Source organism: Stylophora pistillata, chromosome 1 (assembly GCF_964205215.1).
Source record: "Stylophora pistillata chromosome 1, jaStyPist1.2, whole genome shotgun sequence".
NCBI classification, from domain to species: domain Eukaryota; kingdom Metazoa; phylum Cnidaria; class Anthozoa; order Scleractinia; family Pocilloporidae; genus Stylophora; species Stylophora pistillata.
This window is the reverse complement of record NC_142519.1, coordinates 18,494,791-18,518,142: the sequence shown is the minus strand read 5'-3', so window position 1 is coordinate 18,518,142 and position 23,352 is coordinate 18,494,791. Positions and strand designations below refer to the sequence as shown.

The 23,352-nt window shown below is 37.4% G+C and overlaps 3 protein-coding genes and 1 pseudogene across 4 annotated transcripts; 2 read left to right on the top strand and 2 right to left on the bottom strand.

Moving 5' to 3' along the window:
- Window positions 1-4,273: 4,273 nt before the first annotated feature.
- Window positions 4,274-5,709, bottom strand: LOC111336639 (uncharacterized). Its single transcript, XM_022942762.2, has 2 exons — window positions 5,572-5,709; window positions 4,274-4,595 (listed from the first exon to the last, which is right to left on the bottom strand). Exons 1-2 carry the CDS (start codon window positions 5,621-5,623, stop codon window positions 4,345-4,347), a joined length of 303 nt encoding a protein of 100 aa, XP_022798497.1. The 5' UTR covers window positions 5,624-5,709; the 3' UTR covers window positions 4,274-4,344.
- Window positions 5,710-7,045: 1,336 nt separating this feature from the next.
- On the bottom strand, window positions 7,046-9,070 carry LOC148741506 (adenosine receptor A2a-like; annotated as a pseudogene).
- A 6,764-nt stretch (window positions 9,071-15,834) lies between these two features.
- On the top strand, window positions 15,835-19,978 carry LOC148741505 (octopamine receptor beta-2R-like). The gene has a single exon (XM_088741587.1). The coding sequence runs from the start codon at window positions 16,020-16,022 to the stop codon at window positions 16,860-16,862; it is 843 nt and encodes a 280-aa protein (XP_088597713.1). The 5' UTR covers window positions 15,835-16,019; the 3' UTR covers window positions 16,863-19,978.
- LOC111336646 (melanocortin receptor 4-like) lies at window positions 19,402-22,712 on the top strand. Of its 2 annotated transcripts, XM_088741574.1 has the most exons (3): window positions 19,402-19,528; window positions 20,173-21,086; window positions 22,129-22,712. In XM_088741574.1, exon 2 carries the CDS (start codon window positions 20,182-20,184, stop codon window positions 21,064-21,066), a length of 885 nt encoding a protein of 294 aa, XP_088597700.1. In that variant the 5' UTR covers window positions 19,402-19,528; window positions 20,173-20,181; the 3' UTR covers window positions 21,067-21,086; window positions 22,129-22,712. The 2 variants fall into 2 exon arrangements, with proteins under 2 accessions (XP_088597700.1, XP_022798506.1); XM_022942771.2 differs by lacking the exon at window positions 19,402-19,528 and having other exon boundaries at window positions 20,079-21,086.
- Window positions 22,713-23,352: the final 640 nt, after the last annotated feature.

Genomic DNA, 23,352 nt, shown 5'->3' with positions numbered 1-23,352 from the left:
TAAAAATGTTAGATAAGTTTTCTTTTCGAAGGAATTTTCTTTAATAGGTTTCCAGAGCCGTTTCAACAATTTCAGCTTGTGAAGTAAACGAAAACCTGTTTATCAAGGTATTCATGTTTAAGCTGCTCCGGCAGCGAAAAGTTGTGAGGAGAATAAAGAAATTTTAGGTAGTAACAAAATAGTACAGAAAAATAGAAGAGCAAAACATTCTTTCTATTCTTAATAAATTTAACAAACATAGTCAATTGACAATAGTGAAAAAAAAAATTAAAAAAAAAAAGAAAAAAAAAAAAGACGAAAACGCAAATCTCGAACCACAATAGCAAGTTACTGGTTATGACATCGCCTTAGTCTGCGTATCTCAGTTCGAATGTCTCTTTTCGACAACGCATATACAACGGGGTTAACGGCAGAGTTTGTATAAATGAAAAGCAAGGAAACTTGGACTAATACATTTTTTTTCGACGAACACTCCAAATAATGCCTGCAGTTGACTTATAGATATCAAACGTCCAGCACAACACAGACAGGATAACCATAGCCTCAACAACTCGTACAGACCTCTCTTGAAGTCTTATTCGTGAATTTGGTATAAGGTTATCATTGGAAGCTTGGTTGAAGCTCAGTTGAGCAAGCTGCTTCTCATTTTTTCTCCTGAGTGCACGAGTCGTGAGGAGTATTTTTAAGTACATAAATACCAAAATTATAGGTGGTAGGAATTCGAAAAGTATTAACACAGCTGCGGTGTAGCTTTTCTTCGCTTGATTTTTATCTTCGTCAGAGGTGTGGTTATAAGCCATGTGGGTGGTAGAAAGGCATTTGCTGCGGGAAACACCCATCTACTCAGTGTCAGGAGGAGAACTTGCGTTGACTAATGAACGTGCGGTACTTCAGAGCATGCACAACCGCTATGTATCTGTCGAAAGTAAACAAGTAGGTATTGGCGACTGAAATGGCTGATATCGCGTTAAAAGCCGCAAAGAATACAGCCATTTTACAGGAAACTCCTTCCTGCCGGCAGATGAAAGAACACGGAGGAAGAGGTAGTCCAACACATATGTCTGCCAAACACAGGGACAGGACGATGTAGTTACAAGCGGTGCGAGGATTTCTTCCAGTTAAGATCATGAAAACAACGGGGCCATTGCCAGATACTGTTACGAGCGAAATTAAACCTCGCAAGATCCAAAATCACGTGGGTACTTTGCCACTTTTTCCGATTTTGGATTTTTCTCGTCAGATTGTCAAAATAAAGAGTAAAATTTAAGGCCATTTCTTTGATGTTGGTAGTCATTTGGGCAAACCTTCCTTTGGAAAAAAATAAGAAAGTTTTATATGTCGTCTAACTTGTTATTTTTCGACCTAACGTAGTACAATAACCACCAATAAAGAAAAGCGAACGAAATTTACAACACGCATACAAACTTTTAATCCTCAATTCATTAGTAAAACTGATCTTAATACATTCTTTATGCTCGGCTTTCCCCCATGATGAGAGGAAACGTTAGTCTTTTGAGGGTACTATTAGTACATATAACACCGAAAGTTGCGATCAAAAGACTGATCTTCTCAGATGTTAATAGATAACATGACAAGAAAAAAAACACCTTCAGTTATTATATTTACGGAAAGTAACATATTGGAGATTCTGATTTTTTTTTTGTTTTTTTTTTGTTTTTTTACCTTGACGTGAAATACAGAAACACGGTAAAGGCGGCGAAATACGGGATACGAAAACCCTCAACTTGGCGCGCAACATTATTTCGTTGCAAGTTTTGGTCGATGTTTCTCGTTTTTCACCTTGCGTGATCAACTTGTCTCGCAACAAAAACATTTGTCGCAGGTTGAAGAAATTTGTTGCGAAAAGTAGAGCGCGGATCAACTTTGAGCCATAAATTTCTTCAACCTGCAACAGATGTTTTTGTTGCGAGACAAGTTGATCACGCAAGGTGAAAAACGAGAAACATCAACCAAAACTTGCAACGAAACAATGTTGCGCGCCAAGTTGAGGGTTTTTGTATCTCGTATTTCGCCGCCTTAAGGTTTGAGGCAGTTGATCAGTTGAACGGTTGAATGTGACGGTAAAAAAGAAAGATATGCATCTTGTTTTGAATCTCCTCTAGAATACATTTTTTTATGAAATCTGGTCAAGCCATTTTTTATGGCACGATCCACGATGAAGTTAATCTCCTTCTTTTTTGCGGTGATTGCTTATCAAACAGGAATCGTAGGTAAAAAAACCGGAGATAAATATTTACCTTGGAAAGCGGCCGGTTTTTGATGCGGAAATGTCAAAGCCATACACATTTCAATCAAAAAAGTTTTTGCTACAGCGTTAATAACAGAAAAATTGAAGTCCAACAGAAAATGACATCGACAGAAGTTTACTATTAAAACGATGAAAATCAAGTACTCTTCAATGTCTTCAATCCTCAGCTTTCGTTGGCTCTTCATAGAGTAGGTCGTCTTTAAATGCAAACTAATCTATACAAAGTAAATTACTATTTAAGCCTGTATTTTATTGTCTATTTGATCTATTCACCATCTCCTAACCGAACCACAGCACAGGTTTTTTAACAAAAACGCCTATCGAGGCAATTTTTAAAGTTCCGCGTTTCTTGTTCACTTCGATTAAGAAACTGTGCTAGTCAGCTTGAATCAAAATTTACTTATAATTAATACACTGCCTGAAATAAATATCATGCTTGTCCTCCTTTACAATATATATATCTTTTATCTCGTTTTTTCATTCTTAGTCTTTTTAAGCAATTTCCCGACTCTCGCCATGCATCAAAATCAAACATTTGAAAGGGCTCGTTAATTCTACATTTCCAATATTAACATTACCAAATTATTTTGCTTCGCAGATCCCTTTTCTGTTAAAAATTTTGTTCTATTTTCTAATTCAGTCGTAAGTCCCGACACAAAATGAGACAGAGCCGAAAAACGTAAAAGAAAAAACCTAAAAAAACAACCTCCAATAAAAAGGGAACCTACGCTATTGCGAAATTCTTAAAAGAAAAAAATCCGAACAAATATATGGCACATTTGTCAGTCTCTAATGTAAATAGAAAGAGGAAGAAATCTCATATCATCATTTGGTTTAATCATTTACCTTATATATTTGCTTTTGATGCGATTGTTTACCGAATGCAAAACAAGACATTTGCAGTATTTATATCTCGCTTCTCTCATCAACTTCCTCGGCTCAAAACGGCCGATTTTTCGTATATTAAACTTCGGGAAAAAGTCAACTGGAAAGGCGCGTTGAACTCATTCACGGTTTCCTCCAACAGAAGTCAAATTCGATGGTTTATATTTCAATTAGCTTATTCAAATTTCTCTTTTATTTGTTCAGTTTGCCTGATTAATCATTTTACTTCAGTTCTTAATTTCAAGTAAATTTGATTTCGAATTTAATTACTTGGCCCTATTTAGTCTAATTCGCTTCTTGTTTTTACCTGAATTTAAAAGGTGTTTTTTTTTTTCACAAGAAATAAAACAGGAAAGCATTATTTTTTCAAGACAGAATTAAAGATACTTTTAAGAACATATATTATTCCACATATCTCTTTTGTTTTTCAAAGGCCCTAGTTTTTTTCTTGTGTTTTTTTTACGTCACGATGAGCCTCTGTCGAAGATGCTTTGTTCGCCTTACATAAAAGGAAAGTCACGAGATTATTCATTTGACATGACGCTGATTCTTTTTCGTTGAGCTGTAATTTTCTAATATGCGACATGCAATTTCAATCGTTTTCTTTTTACGCTTTGTTTTCCTCCTCAGGCAATATTTTCCGATATCTGAGTCAATCAGTTCAAAACCATTCTTTAAAACATTATTTTTCATCTGTGAAAAAGCATAAAACTCCCGAGGTGGAGCCAGAGGCAGGCAGTGGAAAACCCTCTTTAAGTCGGCCATTGCGAGGTATAGCCCTGAGCTACTGGGTTGACCTCTGTTTGTAAGTTATTCTGAGTGCCAAAATTGTAATCTAGTTTTGCTTTTCCCAAGCGGAAATTTCAGCGAATTACGACTTTGAGTCCGTGCTAATTAATTCTACACTCAAAAAATTCCCCTTTATTCGCCAGCCGCTTTAAATTTAACATTTTCACCTCAGTGACTCACCAGTGTACAACTGGTTGGTCTGAAAAAAAGCGACAAATAATCGACGTAAAAGTGAAAGACCTATAAAATATTCGAAACCGTGAAATCCCTTTCGGGAGTTTTTCTCTCAGTAGTATTGAGCATTCGCTACAGCTAAAATTTCAAACCAAAACAGGTAAATCCTTTTATTGATATCATATCCAAAACTGATGCATGTGTTGAGTTAACTTGGAGTGATTTCCTCAGATTTCCCCCTTATTGCAGTTATCGCTGTCACAACAAGAGTAGAAGCAGTCCCGTTTGTCCTTACAGAATTCTTTACACACTGACTCTTCACTGCACGTTCTTCGGTAGTAGTACTCGTTCTTACCCTCCGCCTTCTCTTTCATGATCACACATTTCCATCCGGGTTCACAATAACGAGGTTCCTGATGCTTCGTGCACTGGCCCCACGAGGAAGATTCCAAGCATTCATAGCACGACAAACATTCACCTTCGTGTAACGAAATAATAAAATGATTCGTACATCAAAGTAGTACTTCTCAGACTGTTTCCTCTGGATACTTGTCCAGAAAAATATGGCATTAATTACTAATCCAAAAAGTCCTTATACAGGCTGTGGTATACTGATCATGGAAGCAATGCAATACTAATGACGCATCCATGAGATAGAGTTCCTACAGAATTGAAATCACCTACAGTTAAGATATGTACAGGAGCCCATATGACTGAGCGAGGAATACCGTGACAAAGCTTTTTACAACAGCCAATCAGAAGCAACCATCAACAAATCAATTTAGAAACAAGGAATTGCCTAAGGAGCAGCAAAACTAATTAGGAAACATTTGAAATACTACGGCATAACTAAAGAACAATTGGGACGGTGTATTCTGAAAAGTTGGATTCCTATAGTGATTAAAATCACTTAATACTCGTCTTTTGGTTCATCTTGGTACACAAGATGCAACTGACCCACAAGATTTCGACTAGTTTAAATATGTATTCAGTGCTTTTCATTATAATTTTTGTCATAAGTGCTCCAAGTTCCAGATGATGGTGTTAAACGGTATTAAAACCCATTATAGCCACGCTTGACTCTTATGTGTTATCTAATGCAACATATCGGAACATGTGAAAATGAGTAATTGATCCGGTCCCTAGTTTTTTGTCCAAAAAAAGGTGCTACCCAAAGTTTGTATCAATTCTACAGAAATTATCTCATCAAGCATTCTGCGTTTTACATCAGAAATCTATTGGTCCAACGAAGAGGTAACCGAAAATGGCACCGATGCATCTTAGAAATCATGAATTTACAAATGCTTGTGTTGAAAGACCATAATTTTGAGTCTAAATCTGGGGGGGCAACCATTAAGGCTCTTGGCCTGTAAATCAGGGGCCATCTTTTTTCCTTCTTATTAATATTGGTACCATTAATTTGCCACTTTAAGTCCCTGGTACGAAACACTTACCACGTTGAAGCAAAAGCAACACCAAACAAATTATGGATAAGGGCACCTTCATGGTTAGGAATTGTCTTCACTATTCCTCGTATCTAAACTTAAAGTGATTTGATTAAGGTGAGTGTGCTTTTCATACTAATGAAATTTTCATTTTTGTCACCTAGCACTACAAATTATTGAGCCATTTTCTTTAATTGGCAGGATTCTTATTAAGATAACTAGCAAATGTAAACTATGAGTACTATATCAAATTATCCGCTCATTTTGTGTTGTTTTTTGATTTAAAGTACTCCTAAGTTTTAATTAGTAAATGACCCTGCTTAGAAAAAAACTCAGGTTTAACTTAGCAGCTGAATCAATAAGAAAAGGTGGTAAACCATAACGTTTAAAACAAATTATCAAAATCAAATAACTATTTATTGTTCTCAGAAGGAGGAATTCAGCATCCTGCCTATGTCCCTTCGGGCAAGTCCCTTCTCTAATTATAAGGCCATGTCGATCATGTCGATAGTTTTCTACGAAAATTTTTGTATATTAACTAAACAGATTAACTACATTTCGAATACTGCCCTTCGAAGATACAACAAACAAGACTATTGCATATATCAGGGAAGATGAATATTATTACTTATTAAAGTGTTAGAATAAGTATTGCGTTAACTTTTTCTTTTTTTGAGGGACTGGAAACTGGATTCTGATGGCATTGATCTCAGCTACTTATTTCTGATGAGTTTCTCTTTCAGTTCCCCCGATCCAAAGAGTATGAAGTTTTCAGAACGAATCATTTAAATGGGAAGGCTGTTTCCTCATGGTCATGATTATACAAATCGTAACTTTCTCGACCAAGAGATAATCTCTTTTCTCGACTTATCAGTTGTAGTTGGATATAATTGCGGATCCTCTGTGCAGAGAAACCTCCAAGCAAATTCCTAATGAGAAGTCTGCGTCGTTGACGTAAGATAGTCGATCTTAATTGATCAGTGCACTTTCAACTCCTTAAGTTCATCGGCATTCGCCACAGTTCCGGAGAAAGGAAAGTTAGAAATGGACGAAAACCAGCCGCCGTGTTGTCGTCCCTCAACTTGTCAACCAACAGAAGTCTGGTAGTGACAACTGATTCCAAACAATTATTGTGTTTCAGAACCGTATTGGGAAACTACAATCGACACCTTGCATTTGAAATGGTTGACCCTAAAAGAAGACGATCTTGCTTTTCTTCCGCAAAGCAATTCCTTGCAAATTGATTAAGACCACCGTTTTCACCTCAAAAATCAGTTTCATTGACTTGTCCGATATATCGTTAAAGGAGCACAAGCCTTACTTTGTTGGTTTGAGATATCAAGACTCACGGGTCATACATACAATACACCTGCATTTAACAGGACAGTGCCGAAGGAATCACCCCGCTTGCATGTGTAGAGCTGCTAATTTAACAGACCGTAGCTTCATTTTTTTCTCTCTCTTTAGACTGAGAGGGGTGTGCGAGCGCCCTGAAGGAAGTATTAATAGATTTATAGGCATTAATTACGATCCCATGTTTCGAAAGGGTTAATTTAAAGGCATAACTTTGCCATACTTTTGAAAATATCATTTTCTCGGAGTCCCATCGTTCATAGGCACTCTAACGAAGGCTTGGAATTATGCGAAAAATGATTCTCAGTATAAAAACACGAGTAAATTAAGTATCTTGTTCAACCACTGCCATTTTTTTGTAGTTTCTCAGTTCATTGCGCCACTTTTATGGAGCTTCGATTCGACTCACTGCTGGCTCTAGACGATCGTTCTACCAACAAGATGCTTTCCCTCGATCTTCTCGCTGGCCTTTTGCATGCGTAATACAATTCTTTCCGGGTATCCTTTTTCAAGAACGCATAAACAGCGAAGTTTATTCCCGAGTTCAATAAAATAAGAAGCCGCGAGGACGTTACTAAAGCTTCAGATACGTTACAAAAATAAAACGTTTCACACACGGCGCGATACAGAGAGGGTATCCAAAAAAGTACAAAAAATACTATAACAGCACCAAGGACTTTGACAGTCGAGGAACGTTCACGTTGTCTACGCGACTGATTTCGTCGACTTTCGGCTCCATTTCCTTCATTAAATCTCAATTGAGTCATGTGCTCGGCCGATAGTCGTCACTGTTTCATTGCCGCGAAAAATATGCGAATGCACGAATAAACCAGAAAGATAGACGGGAGGAGAGAGACAAGAAATATCAGGATTAATATATGAACTTTATTAGCTTCTTCCCGAATGTGACTTGGAGCTTCAAGCCAAAAGAGAGAGACAAAGGTTAAAATTCCTGGAAACATCCAGGATGTGGAAATAAGACCTACGACAAGTTTTGAGGTCACGCACCTGGCATATTGTAAGGGCCTAAGCACGTAGAGAAAACGGTCAAATGTCAGTACGTTGAGGCAGTATATCGATACGTTGATTGGATAGTTGTAAAAAGCTGCGCGCACTTTAATTGCCAATTACACATTTGTGGTTTCCAAAGGCAAAAAAGCTCCGATAGCGTAATAATCAAACCGGTGCAAAAGTCAGCTGAAGCTAATGACAGAACAAACCAGTTTGCTGTGCAGTGCAAACGCCTTCTCGTACAGATCAACCACATCACCACTCCATTTCCAAGGACAGCTACCAACGCTATAGTGGACTTAAGAGGCCAATAAACCACACCCTAACATACCAGGCAGAGATCCGGTGCTCGGCGGATACCTAGTAATCGTTTTGTGCACTCGAAGTTGATGTCACTGAAATAATGAGAAAAATTCATTATTCATTTAGATCAGTCTGACAGATTTTTTCCTTTATGCAAGCCGGAAGACTTTCGAAACATAAAGAAGTGGCTAGGAAATAATATGAATATTCAGCTCTCTATCAGAAAATCTCAGCTTAAGTAGATTTTACGCGATAATCTCAATTTTACATGACATTAAGTCGACGCAAAAATATTTGAATAACGGAGAAACACTAATAAAATGTATCTCCGATCAAATGGATAACCGTTCAGGGTAAATTAATATCATCATCATTATCCTTCGGAAAATAAATGGAAAGAGATCCCAAGAATAACACTGACACCTTTCTACGATTCTATGCCTTTTGTCGAACTGAAATATCATAAGAAAATACGAACTGGCGCCGGGCCATCTTGCTTGACATCAAGTTCGTAGCAGCAGTAGAGTCCATAAAAATACCTGGTTTCTTTTTACAGCTTCATTTGGTCAAAGAAGTTCGAAAGGTTAAGGTCAGGATGTGACAGTTCCGCATGTATACATTCGAGGGTACTAACGAAATTAACTGCTTTAGCGAAATCTCGCTCTGATGTCAATTCCTATTTGCTTATAATTTTTGCTTCAGGTTGTGTCTAGCAGAGGGAAAATACGTTCGAGTCACTTTCGTCGTTTTAATTTTGCGTCTCTTTTTGTGACCTCACATCGCTGTGCTCTTAAATTTTCGTCTCGAAGCCAACCTGGAATCTCCAAGAATACCATTCCATTTTCTAACGGTTTTAACGATTCCTAAAGATTGTATTTCGAGTTTCTAGCACCTAGAACTAATACCATAATTATGTGATTTCATTTCAATTTAATTTAGCCTAAAATATTATATTTTAATTGAGTTAAAAGCGGTGTTTTTTTAAGTATACTCGTTTCAGCCACGAGCAAGATTGAACATAGAGATTTTATTTTCTCGTCGATTTTCCTATGTGACCATTTGTAATACCTACGACTGACACTCAGTAAATTGGTGTAACTTTAATGCTCTACTTTTATTGTTGAAAAAGTAACTCAGTCTTTTGGGGGAAAAAATACGTAAGAAATATATTCAAAAAGAACCTACCCATGAAAACAGTGATAATGTTTAGAGGTAAAAAATCAATGTTGATTCATGTGAGGAGGAACTGAAATATGAAAATTATGAACGCCAAGTTGCTTACCTTAAATCAGGAATTTGATGAATTTGAGAGTAGGTTTTTATATATCCAAAATATATTCAGGATCTTTTTAAATGTCTGAGAGCCAGAGTAATTGTATTGAATAAATATCTAGGGTTGAGGCAGTGTGACACGCGCACACACAGATTGACAACTTGCCATACTGTGTTTACCCTGATTCGTGCTTTATTTCAAAGATAATGAGTTTTACTTTGGCTTGCATTTCAACTTTAACACTGCGTGTTTGAATGGTTACACATTCGATTTTCTAGAATAAATCATGGTTAGCTTAATCAAGCTAAATGTTGTAAAACGAATGCAGTTAAAATGGGCTGTAACTTTTAAAATTCGATTCGACAAGAGGTAACACCTTAAAATAAATCGCAAGATTCTATTTTAAGTGCACTTTTACCGTTATTGAAACAGCTGTAGGTTTAACAAACCCTACGCTACTGTGAACGTGTTTGTATCTTCCTAATGCTTTTTAATTCAGCGTCAAAATAGTTTCTTTTATTCATTTGACTGAATTCAAGGGCGATACATCATAACTTTTTGGCCAGTAGAATTCAAAGAATATTTTGGGACTTCTGAAAAGGAAAGCCCGAATTAATCAAAGTCAATTCGCTCTATTTGCGCAGATTTTCTTGTGTTATTGCTTTCACACACCAGCAAGTCAATAAAGTCACCTCAGTTGATAAAAGATACCAGCATAACAATAAACTAGAGCTAACTTCAGTGGTTGATTTAACAACTGAATTAGGGTGTGAGTAGGGATGGCAAAGCAATGATTAAATAATAGATTCTTAACCCTTTCACATAATCTTCCTTTATTTCGTCCATTTTGAAATCTCTGGTGATCCTTGCAGTCTGATTGGCTCTCATTGGTGCGATTGATTCACGAATCGTGCCTTGTTTTGCTCTCAATCCGTCTTTCCGGAATTCAATGGGAGACTGGGGCGGAACTTAACTCGCGAAGCACCCTGGGGCTGTTCTTGGAGACGCGAGCCAAAGTGATAAAGAAAAACATGGGGAAATTCTCGTGCTGTGTGCCTCGTTGCACAAATAATTGGCGCAATTCCCCAGATTTGAAGTTCCATTCACTTCCTCAAGATCCTAAAGTGCTCTCTAAGTATGTCAAGTTGATAAGAAACCTTAATCTTAAAATACACTCGTCGAGTACAAAAATATGCGGCAAACATTTTCCGCAAGGCGAAAGGATGAGTCGTACACAACTCCCATCGATATTTCCATGGTCTAAAGCTAAATCAAAACGTCGTGAACTAGTTAAGCACGACGTACCGTCCAAAAGAAAAAGACGAAACCCTCTCCGACCAAAAGTGTTTGTGTTGATCTCCACAATGTCGAGGAGTCCAGCGAAACCCTTCGAAAGGAGATTGAACAGCAAAGAAACCCGAAGGATGTGACTGTCCCAGAAGATATTATTGAGATTGATGGAATAGAAGACAAAAGTGATCAAGTACATCGTTCGGACTGAAGGAAGAGAACAATGTAGAAACCCTGAAGGACCTTTAGGCAAAACTCGAGTCACTTGAAAAAGATTTGGAAGAATGTAAATAACAACTTTGTTCAGCAAATAAAGAACTAGAGCAACTGAAGTATAAAGTTGAAAATGAGCCAAAATTCGAATTAGACGATTACAAGGATAACGATGAATCCATTTCATTTTACACAGGATTTCCTAGTTATGCTACAATGATTTATTGCTTCGATAGTCTGAAAGCTAAAGCTGAAAACCTAAGTTATGGTGGTCATGAACGAGTAACCTTTGTCTTTATCGAGTCCATTTTTGATATAGTCGTTAACCCTGAAAAATAAAGGGAAAAAAGCGAATTTAAGAGCGTGTCTCTGTAATTTCCGACCACTCGAAATTGGTTCAAAAATAAATCTTCCCTTAAACTTTGTATGTGGATAAGGAAATCATTGGCTATCATCGGAACAAAAGTTGTTTCCCTCAGATTTCAAAAGTTTTTTATTTTTTAACAATTTTCTGCACGTAGGTCAAATCGTGAAATTGACATCAGTTGTGTACACAAAATGAGCAGTCTTTACTAGGATTTCACGCTGTCAAAAATGATTCAATACGAGAGATATTCTGTAATACAACAGTTTAATACATCAGCTTTTCAAGTGTGATCACAAAGGTAGAGTATCTGGATAAATGTATACACTGTCGTTAGGTCAAATATGCCACTACTTGACTAAGCCGAAAAGTGGTACTTTTTAAATTGCTATTTCTCCGTACTGGGACAAAACTAGATATCAGGAGTTACACACACTCAACAATCGTGCATGAGAACACTATATTCTGTAAAAATTTCCATGGCTATTATCGCAGGAAAAAAATAAAGTGAAGTAGAAATGTGTGATTTTCGCATACCTGTACGGCGCTGCTTTCGGTAATTTGCATTCGTAATTATCCACAATGAATCACAAAATAATCGCAAATGAACAGCTCAGTGCACTTACTAATACTGTAGAATGTCTGTAAGTCAGGTTTTATTGTCCGAAGGATTCCAAGGATTTCTTTCCGGGTTCGAGTCTGTAGGAATTTAGGTCATTCATTCTGAGTGACGATTCAGCGGCACCGAGTATTTGACTGTAGGCTAGCACTGTAATCCTGTCCATCTTCCAACTTTAAAGCCATGCTGAGAAGAGTATCTCCTAAAATACACAGCTCCATCCGAATTCAAGTTGTAGACTGTTCCAAATTTGCCGGTCATTTATAAGAATTCGAGTCACATTCATCGTGACATTCTTCTCTTTGATAAACAACCCTGTGGCCTCGATTGCATGAGAATCTAAACAGCCACGGGCCGAGGGGGGAGGGGAAGTCATTGGAGACAACCGCATTCTGTGACCAGTTCTTCTATCTTTGCAACAGAGTCGTTTTTTTCTGTCCTTCAATCTGTAAGGTTTGTCATAATAATCAAGAATTTCCTTGAGAATTGTATTATTCAGTTTCAGGAGTTTTCGCTCAGTAGCATATTCACAAACATTGAAAGTGTCATAGATAACGGAGTGTTTCAAACCAATGTGCGCATGGATAGAGTTTAGAAGCTCTACTTCATCTTCAAATTCTTTACATTCAACTCCCGCTGCCTCTTCTTCTGAAGGTGTTGAATATTTTAAAGAAAGCCAGATAGAAAGCTTCTTCTCTAGGCTGTCGTCCACTCGAAAACAGAAGGTGTTTGATGTAATAAAGTGGTAATTGAACTTTGCGTAGTGCGATTTTGGTCTGAAATCATACGTGTGATTTCAAATCAAACTCGGGCTGCGCACTCATTTAATTTTGAAATATCCCTGAGTTTAAATCATTGTAACTAATTGGTAGGTTTAGATGAGTGATTGATCATGTTAGTACCTCAGTAGCGAGGGCAATAAATTTTCACCGACAGAGACTAATGAACCGCTTGCCTTAGAAACATAAGGGAAGAAACGCAAGGTTTAGAGCGCGAGTATCTGAAAGTGGCCTTTGTTACTACCATCGACAGCTGTACTCTGATAGATGTGGTCTGTGATCCAAAACGAGTTTTTTCAAGCATAAAAGCGACTACATCTTACCTAACTCGACTTTACAATTAAAATCAAAGTAAGACAATTAAGGCCAGAACAAACAATTTATTTAGAGCTTTTTCTGATAATGAAGAGACGACCTTAATGACATTTACTCTACGTACTGTTTTCTTTGAGCATAAAGAAAGAGTAGAGATCTGGGGAAAACGCCAGGTGCACAAGTCCAAAACCACCTCCACCCTCCGCTCAAGCAGACCATCTATGCCTAAAAATGCGGTAGACCTTTCTACGCCAGCATCGGAGTGATCAGCCGCACACACCGCACACAGTCCCCCCCACCTTCCCTTCTTGCTCCACGTGATGGCCTCAGTCATCATCAACAACTACGAACTAACAACAAACTCTGTTTTTCATGTCTTATGTTTAATCTGTTTAACCTGTAACTGTCGATTATTAAGTTATAGCCTGAGGAGGGAGAATGAAAGAAGCTGTCCCGCACGGAAAATGGCTACCGTCATCTGAGCCAGTATACGTAGTAATCCGACTAAAGGCTAGGCATTTATAGATTATGCTAGCATAATTTTTGGCATAATTCGAGCAAACTGGCATAATTTCTGCCAAGTAGCAATGCTAGCATAATTTGCGCATTTTGATAATTATCAGATCATTTTTGATGCCATTATTTGATAATTTTTTGTCTCTAGACCCAAGCACTTGGTGATTTTAATCGATATTTAAAGTTTTAGTTAAACTAGTAGCATTTGTAGTTCACTGTGAAGCGCTGAGCCCGGGTCTAACCTGAACCACATGTTTATTTGAAATTCATTGTGGATTTGTTGCGTTTCTTTCCTGTAGACGAACGGCTTCTAGTTAAAAAATATATATTTTGGACTTATTTGCATTTTTTTCAAAGAGCATAATTTAAAAAAAACGGTGGCATAATTTGGAAAACAGAGCATAATGTTAGCATAATTTGGCCAAAAAAAAAAGCAATGCTACTAGCATAATATGCCACTTTTACTAGCGTAATCTATAAATGCCTACTAAAGGCTGACCTTGTAATGAATTGGAAATGGCCGCTATATTGGCGGTCGGAGAGTTTTCCTTGATTTCTTAGTAATTCATGTAAGCCAGTAACACTGAGTTTCTTGAGAATCCTTGGGCTACCTTGAGTGCATTTCTGTAGGACTATGTGTTTCTAGGAAAACCAGCGTTTAAATTAAAAAAAAGCAAGAGTTCGAAAGCAGTTATTCTGCATTTATTCCATGTTATTGGAGAAAATATAGAAAAGGAGCAGTGCATCCGTTTGATTACAACAAGCAGGAGTCATACAATAATAATAATAATGCTGCTGAATAATGATAATAATAGTTATAACAATAATAGCAGTAGTATGTAACAATTGCAAATAGCTATTTTTGACTATTTTGGATCCCTTGAAAAAAATGATAAAAATGAAAAATTATTTTTCCCTTGCATTGACTTGAATAGCTGATCTATCAATAGCTGGAGGGCAGATTGATCAAGTCCCTTTTCCTTGTTTAGTGAAAAAAGTCACTGCAAAATATTAATCTAGTAAATTTAATCTATTCTTATCGTGAAGCATCTTGGTTTAAGGAGTCAAGAACTGACTCAAAGTAAGACTCTCACATTACGGATAGAATCGCTGATTACACAAAAACATTGGAGAGAAAATTCCTTTTCAATTAACAGTTCTGCTTTTAGGGGGAGGTTTAAAAGCTGTTACCACTCAGTCGCTAACGTGCTTTCAGTTCATTTGTATGGCATGAGATTACTTCAAACGTCTACGGAACTCTTCTACCTGAAACTCCCAAATGTCATCATCATGAATGTCCCTAAAATAATGACAACAGTAGCACTGGTTCCTAAAGTAGTGTAGACAAGAGAGAGGCAAATGCATTTGCTAAAATTTGGAGGTAAAAGGAAAACTTTGTTTTCGGCAAGCGTTCTAGTGAATTTCCAATCATATTCGGAAGAAACAAAGAAACTAAAAAACAGCAGGGGAACTCAAATTCACTTTAACAGCCGGACATCATCTAAAAAAGTCAGATCTCATTGGAGGTTTTACAATTGAAATAGGTGTTATGACTAGAAAACGCGCCATGCGAATTGATCAGTCTCTCTTGTTTAATTATTTTTAGTCCTCAAACGGATAGGACTTATTTCTTGATTGGCAACATTGAAAAGTGAGGTTGAGTTCAGTGGACCAATGTAATATTGGGAGAATATTGCTCCGATTGCACAATTCTTTTTAAAAGTTTTTTCCAAGTTCAAAAAAGGTCCTCTTTGTTTGTAAAGTTATCTCTGTAAGTGCCAGTTCCATTTTTTCGAGAGGATTCCCCTTTTATCGCATATAACCACCATCAAGGAAAAGTTACTCGCTGAAAAATATTCACAGATAGTATTTCAAAGGTTTTCTATAAGCTAACTTAACGACAAAAAGGTCGCAGAGCTAAAAAAATTGCAGATAATTTTCATATCATCAATAGACTGTCAAACTAATTTACATACAATTTTATTGTTACAGGCTTACTTTCAGAATTGTTTGTAGTGCTACACAATCAACCATTATGAAAACTGGAAGATGCATCCCTTGTCTTGAATAAATTAACCTTGGTGACACAAGCTGGAAACAAAAGAAGCCTAAGGCGATACGGCGAATATTGCGACAGAATAAAGTGATTGAACAGCCTCGGCTATTAGAAAAAACTGAGTAAATGGTCAAATTAATGTCAGAAGTAATCAAGGGTTGGCCACAGAAAAACATAGAAATGCCGTAATTTGCATGAATTAACTCGATTATCCGTTTATTCGAAGGCAGGCTTGAAAAGCGGCATCTGGAATACTTCGTTTTGTTGGTTCAGGATTCTTGTTTTAGAAAGCATCAACAAAGAGGCTCGCCTTCGGAAGAGAGCATTGCGGACGTACCTCTATTGGTTTTTTAACGCTTCTCGGCATGTGGTTCTGGATTATTGCCTTCCTTCTAACATTCATAGCAACCTTCGGGAACGCTCAAGTTATTTATCTTATTATGACGCGAAAGCACCTTCGCACGAAATCAAACTGGTTCGTGTTGTCACTCGCTGTGGCAGATCTCGCCTTAGTTTCCGTCTTTATACCGCCTCAGTTCACTTGCAGCATAACCCACTGTAGTCATCAGATCGTGATTCTCCATTTTGTGTCATATTTTGGAGAAGCGTCCGTTACCAACATGATCGCGTTCACAATGGACCGTTACTTCGCCATAGTGAAGCCACTGAAGTACCCGCTCATTATCACAAGGACAAAGATTGTCCTTGTTCTTATCACCGCCTGGTTGGCGCCGATGATATTGGATCTTATTCCAACTATTTTACTGTCCAACGAAAATAATTTTCAACCTCTAAGCATGATAGTTTTTCAGATAACACCTTGTTTTTTGTTAGTAATTGCAACAAGAAAAATGATCAAGATAGCGAAAAATCATTCAAGACGCACGTCGGTGCTATTGAAACAATTAAGGTTCAACCATTGGAAGGAGACAGTCAGGAGGAGCAAGCCAGAGGCATCTTCTGCTCGCTTGATCACTATTGTGGTGGGAATTTTTTTAATCTGTTACATTTCTCAATCGTTATCTTCGCTTTGTGCCTTTTTCCGATCTTGTAGGGATTCACAACCTCAAAATCTTGTTCCATATACCTTAGCATTACTTCTGATCATAAATTCTGGTGCTAATCCTTTCGTCTACGCGCTTTTTAAAAGAGACATGAAAAAGGAACTCTTTCAAATCTATCTCTGTAAATTACGAAAAGGGAGATGAAACTTTTGGTCCTTAGGTTGTTGTAGAAACTTGTGGCATTTACACAACTTGTTTTATGAACAAAAATGTCTTTGCGTGAGATTTTTAAGTTGATGAAAGCCAATTCCTTCCAAATATTTAACCAAAAAAAGCAAAACTGGTGTAAATCATAGCTTCATAGACTTCACAAGCAAACAATTTTGTTACAGTAACACCTGCATGACAAAGAAAAAATGGAATTTATAAAAGTACATGGCGCGACTGCACTAGCTTTAAATTCATATTTAAAACACTGGACAGAATAAATCAACCCTGAGGTTGTTTAGCATAATATTATAAAATACAGCTTGTGTCAAGAACCTGCAGGTATAATTGTGTTGCTTTAGAGATGGTCCAAGCCGAAGCTATGAAAAAAGAAATGTATTTAGATGCTGTTTGATCATAGCACCTTAAGGCGACTAATGGAACCTAGGTAGACAATCTCCGCTCTCTTGTCAACTTAGGGATTTAAGTTTGCAATTTATTGTCGCCATAATTTAACTGAACTCCGGTCTAGCTGTTTAACTTGAGCTTAATTCTTGACTAATCAGGATTTTAAAACCCACTGCGCCTGCGACTTAGATGAAAACATAAACAACTTGTCAATTTCCACTGTTTTTCTTCAAAACCCTGCGTAGTTTGTTTTATATAATGGCTAAAAGTTTAAATGACCCGGCGGTGGTGAAGTATAATAGAAAGATAGCCAGCTTAGTTTTGATAAAGAATTACTGTTTAAATTTCCGCATATAAAATGTGGAGAGTGCTGCGACGGAAGAAAGAAAGGGCACAAATCCGGACATTATCATATATGCGGCATTCATAACTAACCCAATCTTTTCAAGAAATGAGATTTGAATGTTTTGTGCTCCTCATAAGGTTTCTAAAATTAATCCACTGTGATGAATCTGAGAAGGAAAAAAAACTGAGAGTAAAAGGTTTCCCCTAAAGTGCGAGTTTCTCATTCCATCGGCAAACTATTAACGTAAACCAATTTGAAATAAGAGGCTTACTGTCCTTTTAATTGCTTTTATCTCTTCTCTGTAATGTAAATGCTTTTTCGTTTTTTAATTTAAGGATTTCTTATGTAAATGAAAATTTCTTTTTTACGTTTAGCTGTAAGGAAAGCAGTTTTTAGACAAGGTTTTACAGGGATGAAAAGAAGTAGGTCAATAATGATAAAATAATAATAAACAGCATTTACATAGCGCCTATAAAAATGATAACTGACTTGTTTGCGCTTGTTTCAGGAGAAATTAGCGACAGAGCGCACCACCGTAAGCGAGAGGCACCAAGGATTCTCAACCTGTTTTTTCTCAGTCTTCTTTCATCTATGTTCTCTAATACAATTATACTTGCAGTGAATTCACTTCCCTTTCTGCTCTTCTCTTTAACCGTGCTCTTACTCTGATTGACTGATCGACTGTCTCTCACCAACCTGGTCGACTGGCTCTCTCTCTCTCTCTCTCTCTCTTTCTCTCTCTTTCTCTCTCTCTGATTCTCACTGACTACCAACTCAAAAGTACATGCTTTCATACACATTATCGGGAGGCAGAAATGTAAATGTAGGCCAATTGACCTTGGAAAATTAAACAGTTGTTATCAGAAAAACGACCCAAACGCCTTCACAAGTAAGTCACTAATGCACAACAACGTACTTAATGCTTCCGATCAAACGATCAGTCTTAAAATAAATGTAGTCCAGAGAGGGGTTGATTGTAAAACTAAGCAAGTCGGCTTATAGAAGTTAGACTAGACAGGCGCAATCAGGGAACTCGACGCGATAGCTAAAACCCATATTTCTTCGGATTTTGTACACAACTCTTAAGTAAAACTACATAAGCAAACCACTCTAATCTTAACTAACAAACTAAGAAGATACCATTTGCAGGTTTAAAGTGATTTTTTTGCGTGTGATGAGCGCGCTTTGCTTCTGCGTAATCTTAAAAAGGCTATCTCAAAATGCTTGCGTCTTACTCGTAATCTTTTTTTTTTCCAAACTTCCCCCAGGCATGACTCATGCCTGGTACAGTGCTACTGACGGTAACGGGGCGTCTGTGAGGGTGATTCTCTTCGATTTTAAAAAAGCCTTTGACCTAATCGACCACCAGATTTTGGTCGAGAAGCTGGGTATATATAACATCCCCAATGCTGTCATCTCATGGATTATCGACTTTCTCACCTCGCGCAAACAGCGTGTTAAACTCGGCCACGACTGCTTCTCAGAATGGGGCGCGGTCCCAGCGGGGGTTCCTCAAGGTACAAAACTGGGGCCGTGGCTGTTTATCATCATGATCAACGAGCTGGATGTTCCTGGCATCGATCTCTGGAAGTATGCTGACGATGCCACTATTTCGGAGACGATAAGCAAGAACCAAGACAGTCACATTCAAGCTGCTGTTGACACCATAGCATGCCGTGCGATCGAGGATAAGTTTCAACTAAACGAGACGAAATGCAAAGAACTGCTCGGCATAAACTTTAACACTAACAACCCTACTTCTTTCGATCCAGTTGTTGTTAATGGCAAGCCCATTGATCTAACTACTTGTGCCAAAATACTAGGCCTCAACTATTAGATATTAAAACGAAGACATAAGAAACTACTCGAACTCATCAAGAAATTAAAATGTGACAGATAACCTGCTATGGTGAGTTTTGATAAGTTGAAGATGAGAAAACGATTAAAAAGTTCAGCCTTAACTAATTTACCACTACAGTTTATCTTTCGTCATCATCCTGTATTTGATAATCCGATCAACTGCTCACTTGCTAACGCTATCGCAGCATAGAAGTTTCTTTAGAGAATAGTCATCTGCTGCAATTATAATAACCGCCTTATTCGGGGCACAAAGTAATGTAATTAAAAAAGAAAGGAAAGATACAAGCTACACAGAGGATATTACATGGCCGCACGAAATTTCTCTTCGAGCGTTGAAATATTTCACGAGTGAGCGAAGCGAATGATTGAATTTTTTTGAAATATTTTTTCACTTGTGAAGATACCATATTATTATCGCATGTAAAGATATAGCGTTCTCGCGCGAAAGCTCACCTGGTATTTCATTAGTGTTTTATAATATATACATAATTTTTACACACCCAACTATTTAAGTATTTATTTCCCATGTTGTTAGGACTCTAAAACCACCTCGCGCCATGCACAAAGTAAAAATTTTCCTTTTCACGATAACACACAATCTCTGGTCGCAAGAAAGCCAAACTTCCATATTTTGATCCAAATAAATTATCTAAAACATATAAAATTAACTGACGAAACATCTATGTTTCCTAGTGATACAGCATGGTCGACGAAGTATGTCTAACGCTCCCTACATCAAAGTGGAACATTGTGTTAACCACGACTCTCGGCCTGTTGATCGCCATTATCGCTTCTACAACAAACGTATTAATACTCATAGCAATATATAAGAAGCCATCACTTCATACTGTCACATATTACTGCATTGCTTCCTTAGCAGTCGGTGATTTATTTGTCGGAATCGTTGCACTTCCACTTTGGATTACAAGATCTTTGTTATCAATCGCCGACGAAGAACACCTCCTAAGTGTAGCTGTGGACTGCGTTTATGTTCTGTCTGTTGGTATATCAACATATAACTTGTGTACAGTTAGTTTGGAAAGATACGTTGGAGTTATTTTGCCTTTGCGGTATAACGTTATCGCAACCATAAAACGGCTTCAGTATGCGGTAACGAGCGTATGGGTTATTTCAAGCAGTATCGCTTGCCTACGTTTGATTATTAACGAAGATTCTTACTGGTTGATGGCAATATCTACATTAATTTTTCTCCCGGGAATAGTCATTTCATACTGCTACGTTTGCATTTTCAAAGAAGCGTCCCGACAGTCAAGAGCTATTGATCAGCAGAGTGGGTCCCCTTCACCAGCAAACCGAATCCAGAACAAAAAGGCCTCCTTGACGATTGCGATAGTGATCGGTGTGTTTTATTTGACAGCCCTGCCAGCTCTGGCCTTCTCCATCGCTGAACTGGTCTCGGGAAATAATATGTCTTGTGAACAGAAAAAATCATTCGAGTCTTGGGGAACTTGGGCGCTCTTCTTCGTCTTTTCGAATGCAGTAGTTAATCCGTGGATTTACGCAGCCAGGAAAAGTGAATTTAGAGACGCTTTAAAAGTATTGAAGATTTGGAACTACACGTGTTAGGCAAAGGTTATCATAGACCGGTCAGTTTGTATAATTGATCTTTATATCATGTAGATATAAAGCAAATAAGTGAGTGTTGCACTTTATATTTTTTTTGGAGGCCACAAAAATAGCCCCGTAGTTAAGACAAGGCTACGCGTAAACAGAACCTTAAATGGGCAGAATTTCGTTGCAACTTTTCGATAGAACAAACAAATTACGAAGATTTTTAAAAATTCGTGTATTTGTTAGCTTCAATTGCTTTTGTTGTCAATGGAAATTATTAGCTCTTTCTTCAGCGAACGTTCTTCTGAACACTGAAACGTTGTTATGCAAATATCATGAACAATTAAAAAAAAAACAAGTCCATGGCGTAAAATCACGAAACAGCTCCAGATACATAAATTCGCAATTATTTCCTTTCTTTGTCCAAACTATCTTTCCTATAGTTTAAAAAGTGGGTCGTTTAGAAATCGAAAAGGGTCTCTCTTTTCTCTGAGAAGGTCGGCGGAGAATATGTCTTCTCTGTGGTTTTAGTAACTCCTGCATCTTACATTACTTATTTCTTCAACGTGCACTTTTAACACTTTGCCTACGCTTCTGCTGATAGGAAAAAACTTTTACTTTTTACAAGAATAAATGCTATTCTAAACTCATTAATTCAAGGCAATATCACAGCCGTCAAGTAAACTAAAGACAACATAAACGTTTTTTTAGAAATGATGAATTTGTCTGGTGGACCATTACGTTACTTTCAAAGTGAACATGGTGAGAACATTGGTTAAAATGCCGTCGAAATCCTTCTCTTTTTAAGATGTGTGTGCTTTTTCTAGGCTAGGTGTTTTAATTTTCAGGCTTCCTTTTGATGCATCATACTGAAAATTTACATAAGTACCTGGCGCTCTTGTATTTAGCTTAAATTATTTCTAACCCTTAATGGTTTTTTCTTTATATTTAAAATACATGACACATTCAATCAACTCTTACATAATTTAGCATAATATTATAGAATACAGCTTGTATAAAAAGAAAGTAAAGAATTAACCTGCACGTATATATTTTTTTTTTCTTTTTAATTAATAGCCCAAACTGACGCCATTGAAGCAAAAGTGTGGTAAAACTGGTGCTATGTTGATATCCCATTTGGGCGACTGATGGAGTCCTGGCAGTCAATGTCCGCTCTCTTGTCAATTTAGGGATCTAAGATGGCAGTTTATTACCGCCATAAATTTAACTGAGCTCCATTCTAGCTGTTTTTAATTGAACATAATTCTTCGCCAGGATTTTACCGTCCAGTACGCCAGCGACATTATTGATGATGTAAAGAACTTAATATACATTGTTTATCTTCAAGACTCTGCATATTTTGTTTTAAATACCAGTAAAAGGTTAAATTGGCTGGCAGTAGAGCATAATACAAAGACGGCCGGCTAAATTTCGAGGAACTAGTACTGATTAAATTCCGTATTTAAAATGAGGAGAGTGCTGGAGGAAGATAGAAAGAGCGCAAATTTGACTTTTTCATATGGCATTCATAACGCAATCTATCCAACCATTAAGATTACCAGATTTTGCGCGGCTCAATAAGGTTAAAAAAATTACTCCGTCTGCATTGTGCTGTATCTCAAAAGAAGGTTAATTAAATGAGAATCGATGTGTTTCTTAAACTGTAAGTCTGTAGTTGTTATTCCATCGGCAAACTATTAATGTAAATCAACTTAAAGAGGCAAGCCATGTACTTTTAATTGCTTTTATCCCTTCCCTGTGATGTCAATGCTTTTTCGTTTTGCACCTTGAGCATTACTTATCTACACGAAAATTTCTCTTTTCTGACTGGCGGTAAGGAATAAAGTTTTTAGGCAAGAAAATACAGACGAGAGGTAATATGGGGAAGAAGCGCGTGTTTCAGGAGAAACTAGCAACAGAGCGCATTACCCTAAGCGAAAGGCAGCGAGGATTCTCAACCTGTTCTTTCTCAATTGTCTTCGATCTATGTTCTCTAATACAATTCTACTTGCAGTACATTCACTTCCCTTTCTTCTACTCCATTTGACCACTGTCACTCTGATTGACTGACCGACTGAGTAACCCTGGTCGACTCTCTCTCACTCACTTGGTCGATTGACTCTCTCGCTCTCTCTCTCAGATTCGCACTCACTAGTAATTCAAAAGTACATACAAATTCACCTTTAAAATAATTACCCCCTCTGGCGACTTGATACAACTTTGAAATAAAACATAGAACGCGAAAATTAGCTCGGATTTCAACGGAAAGCTGTGATTTTGTACTATTAACACCGCACAAGA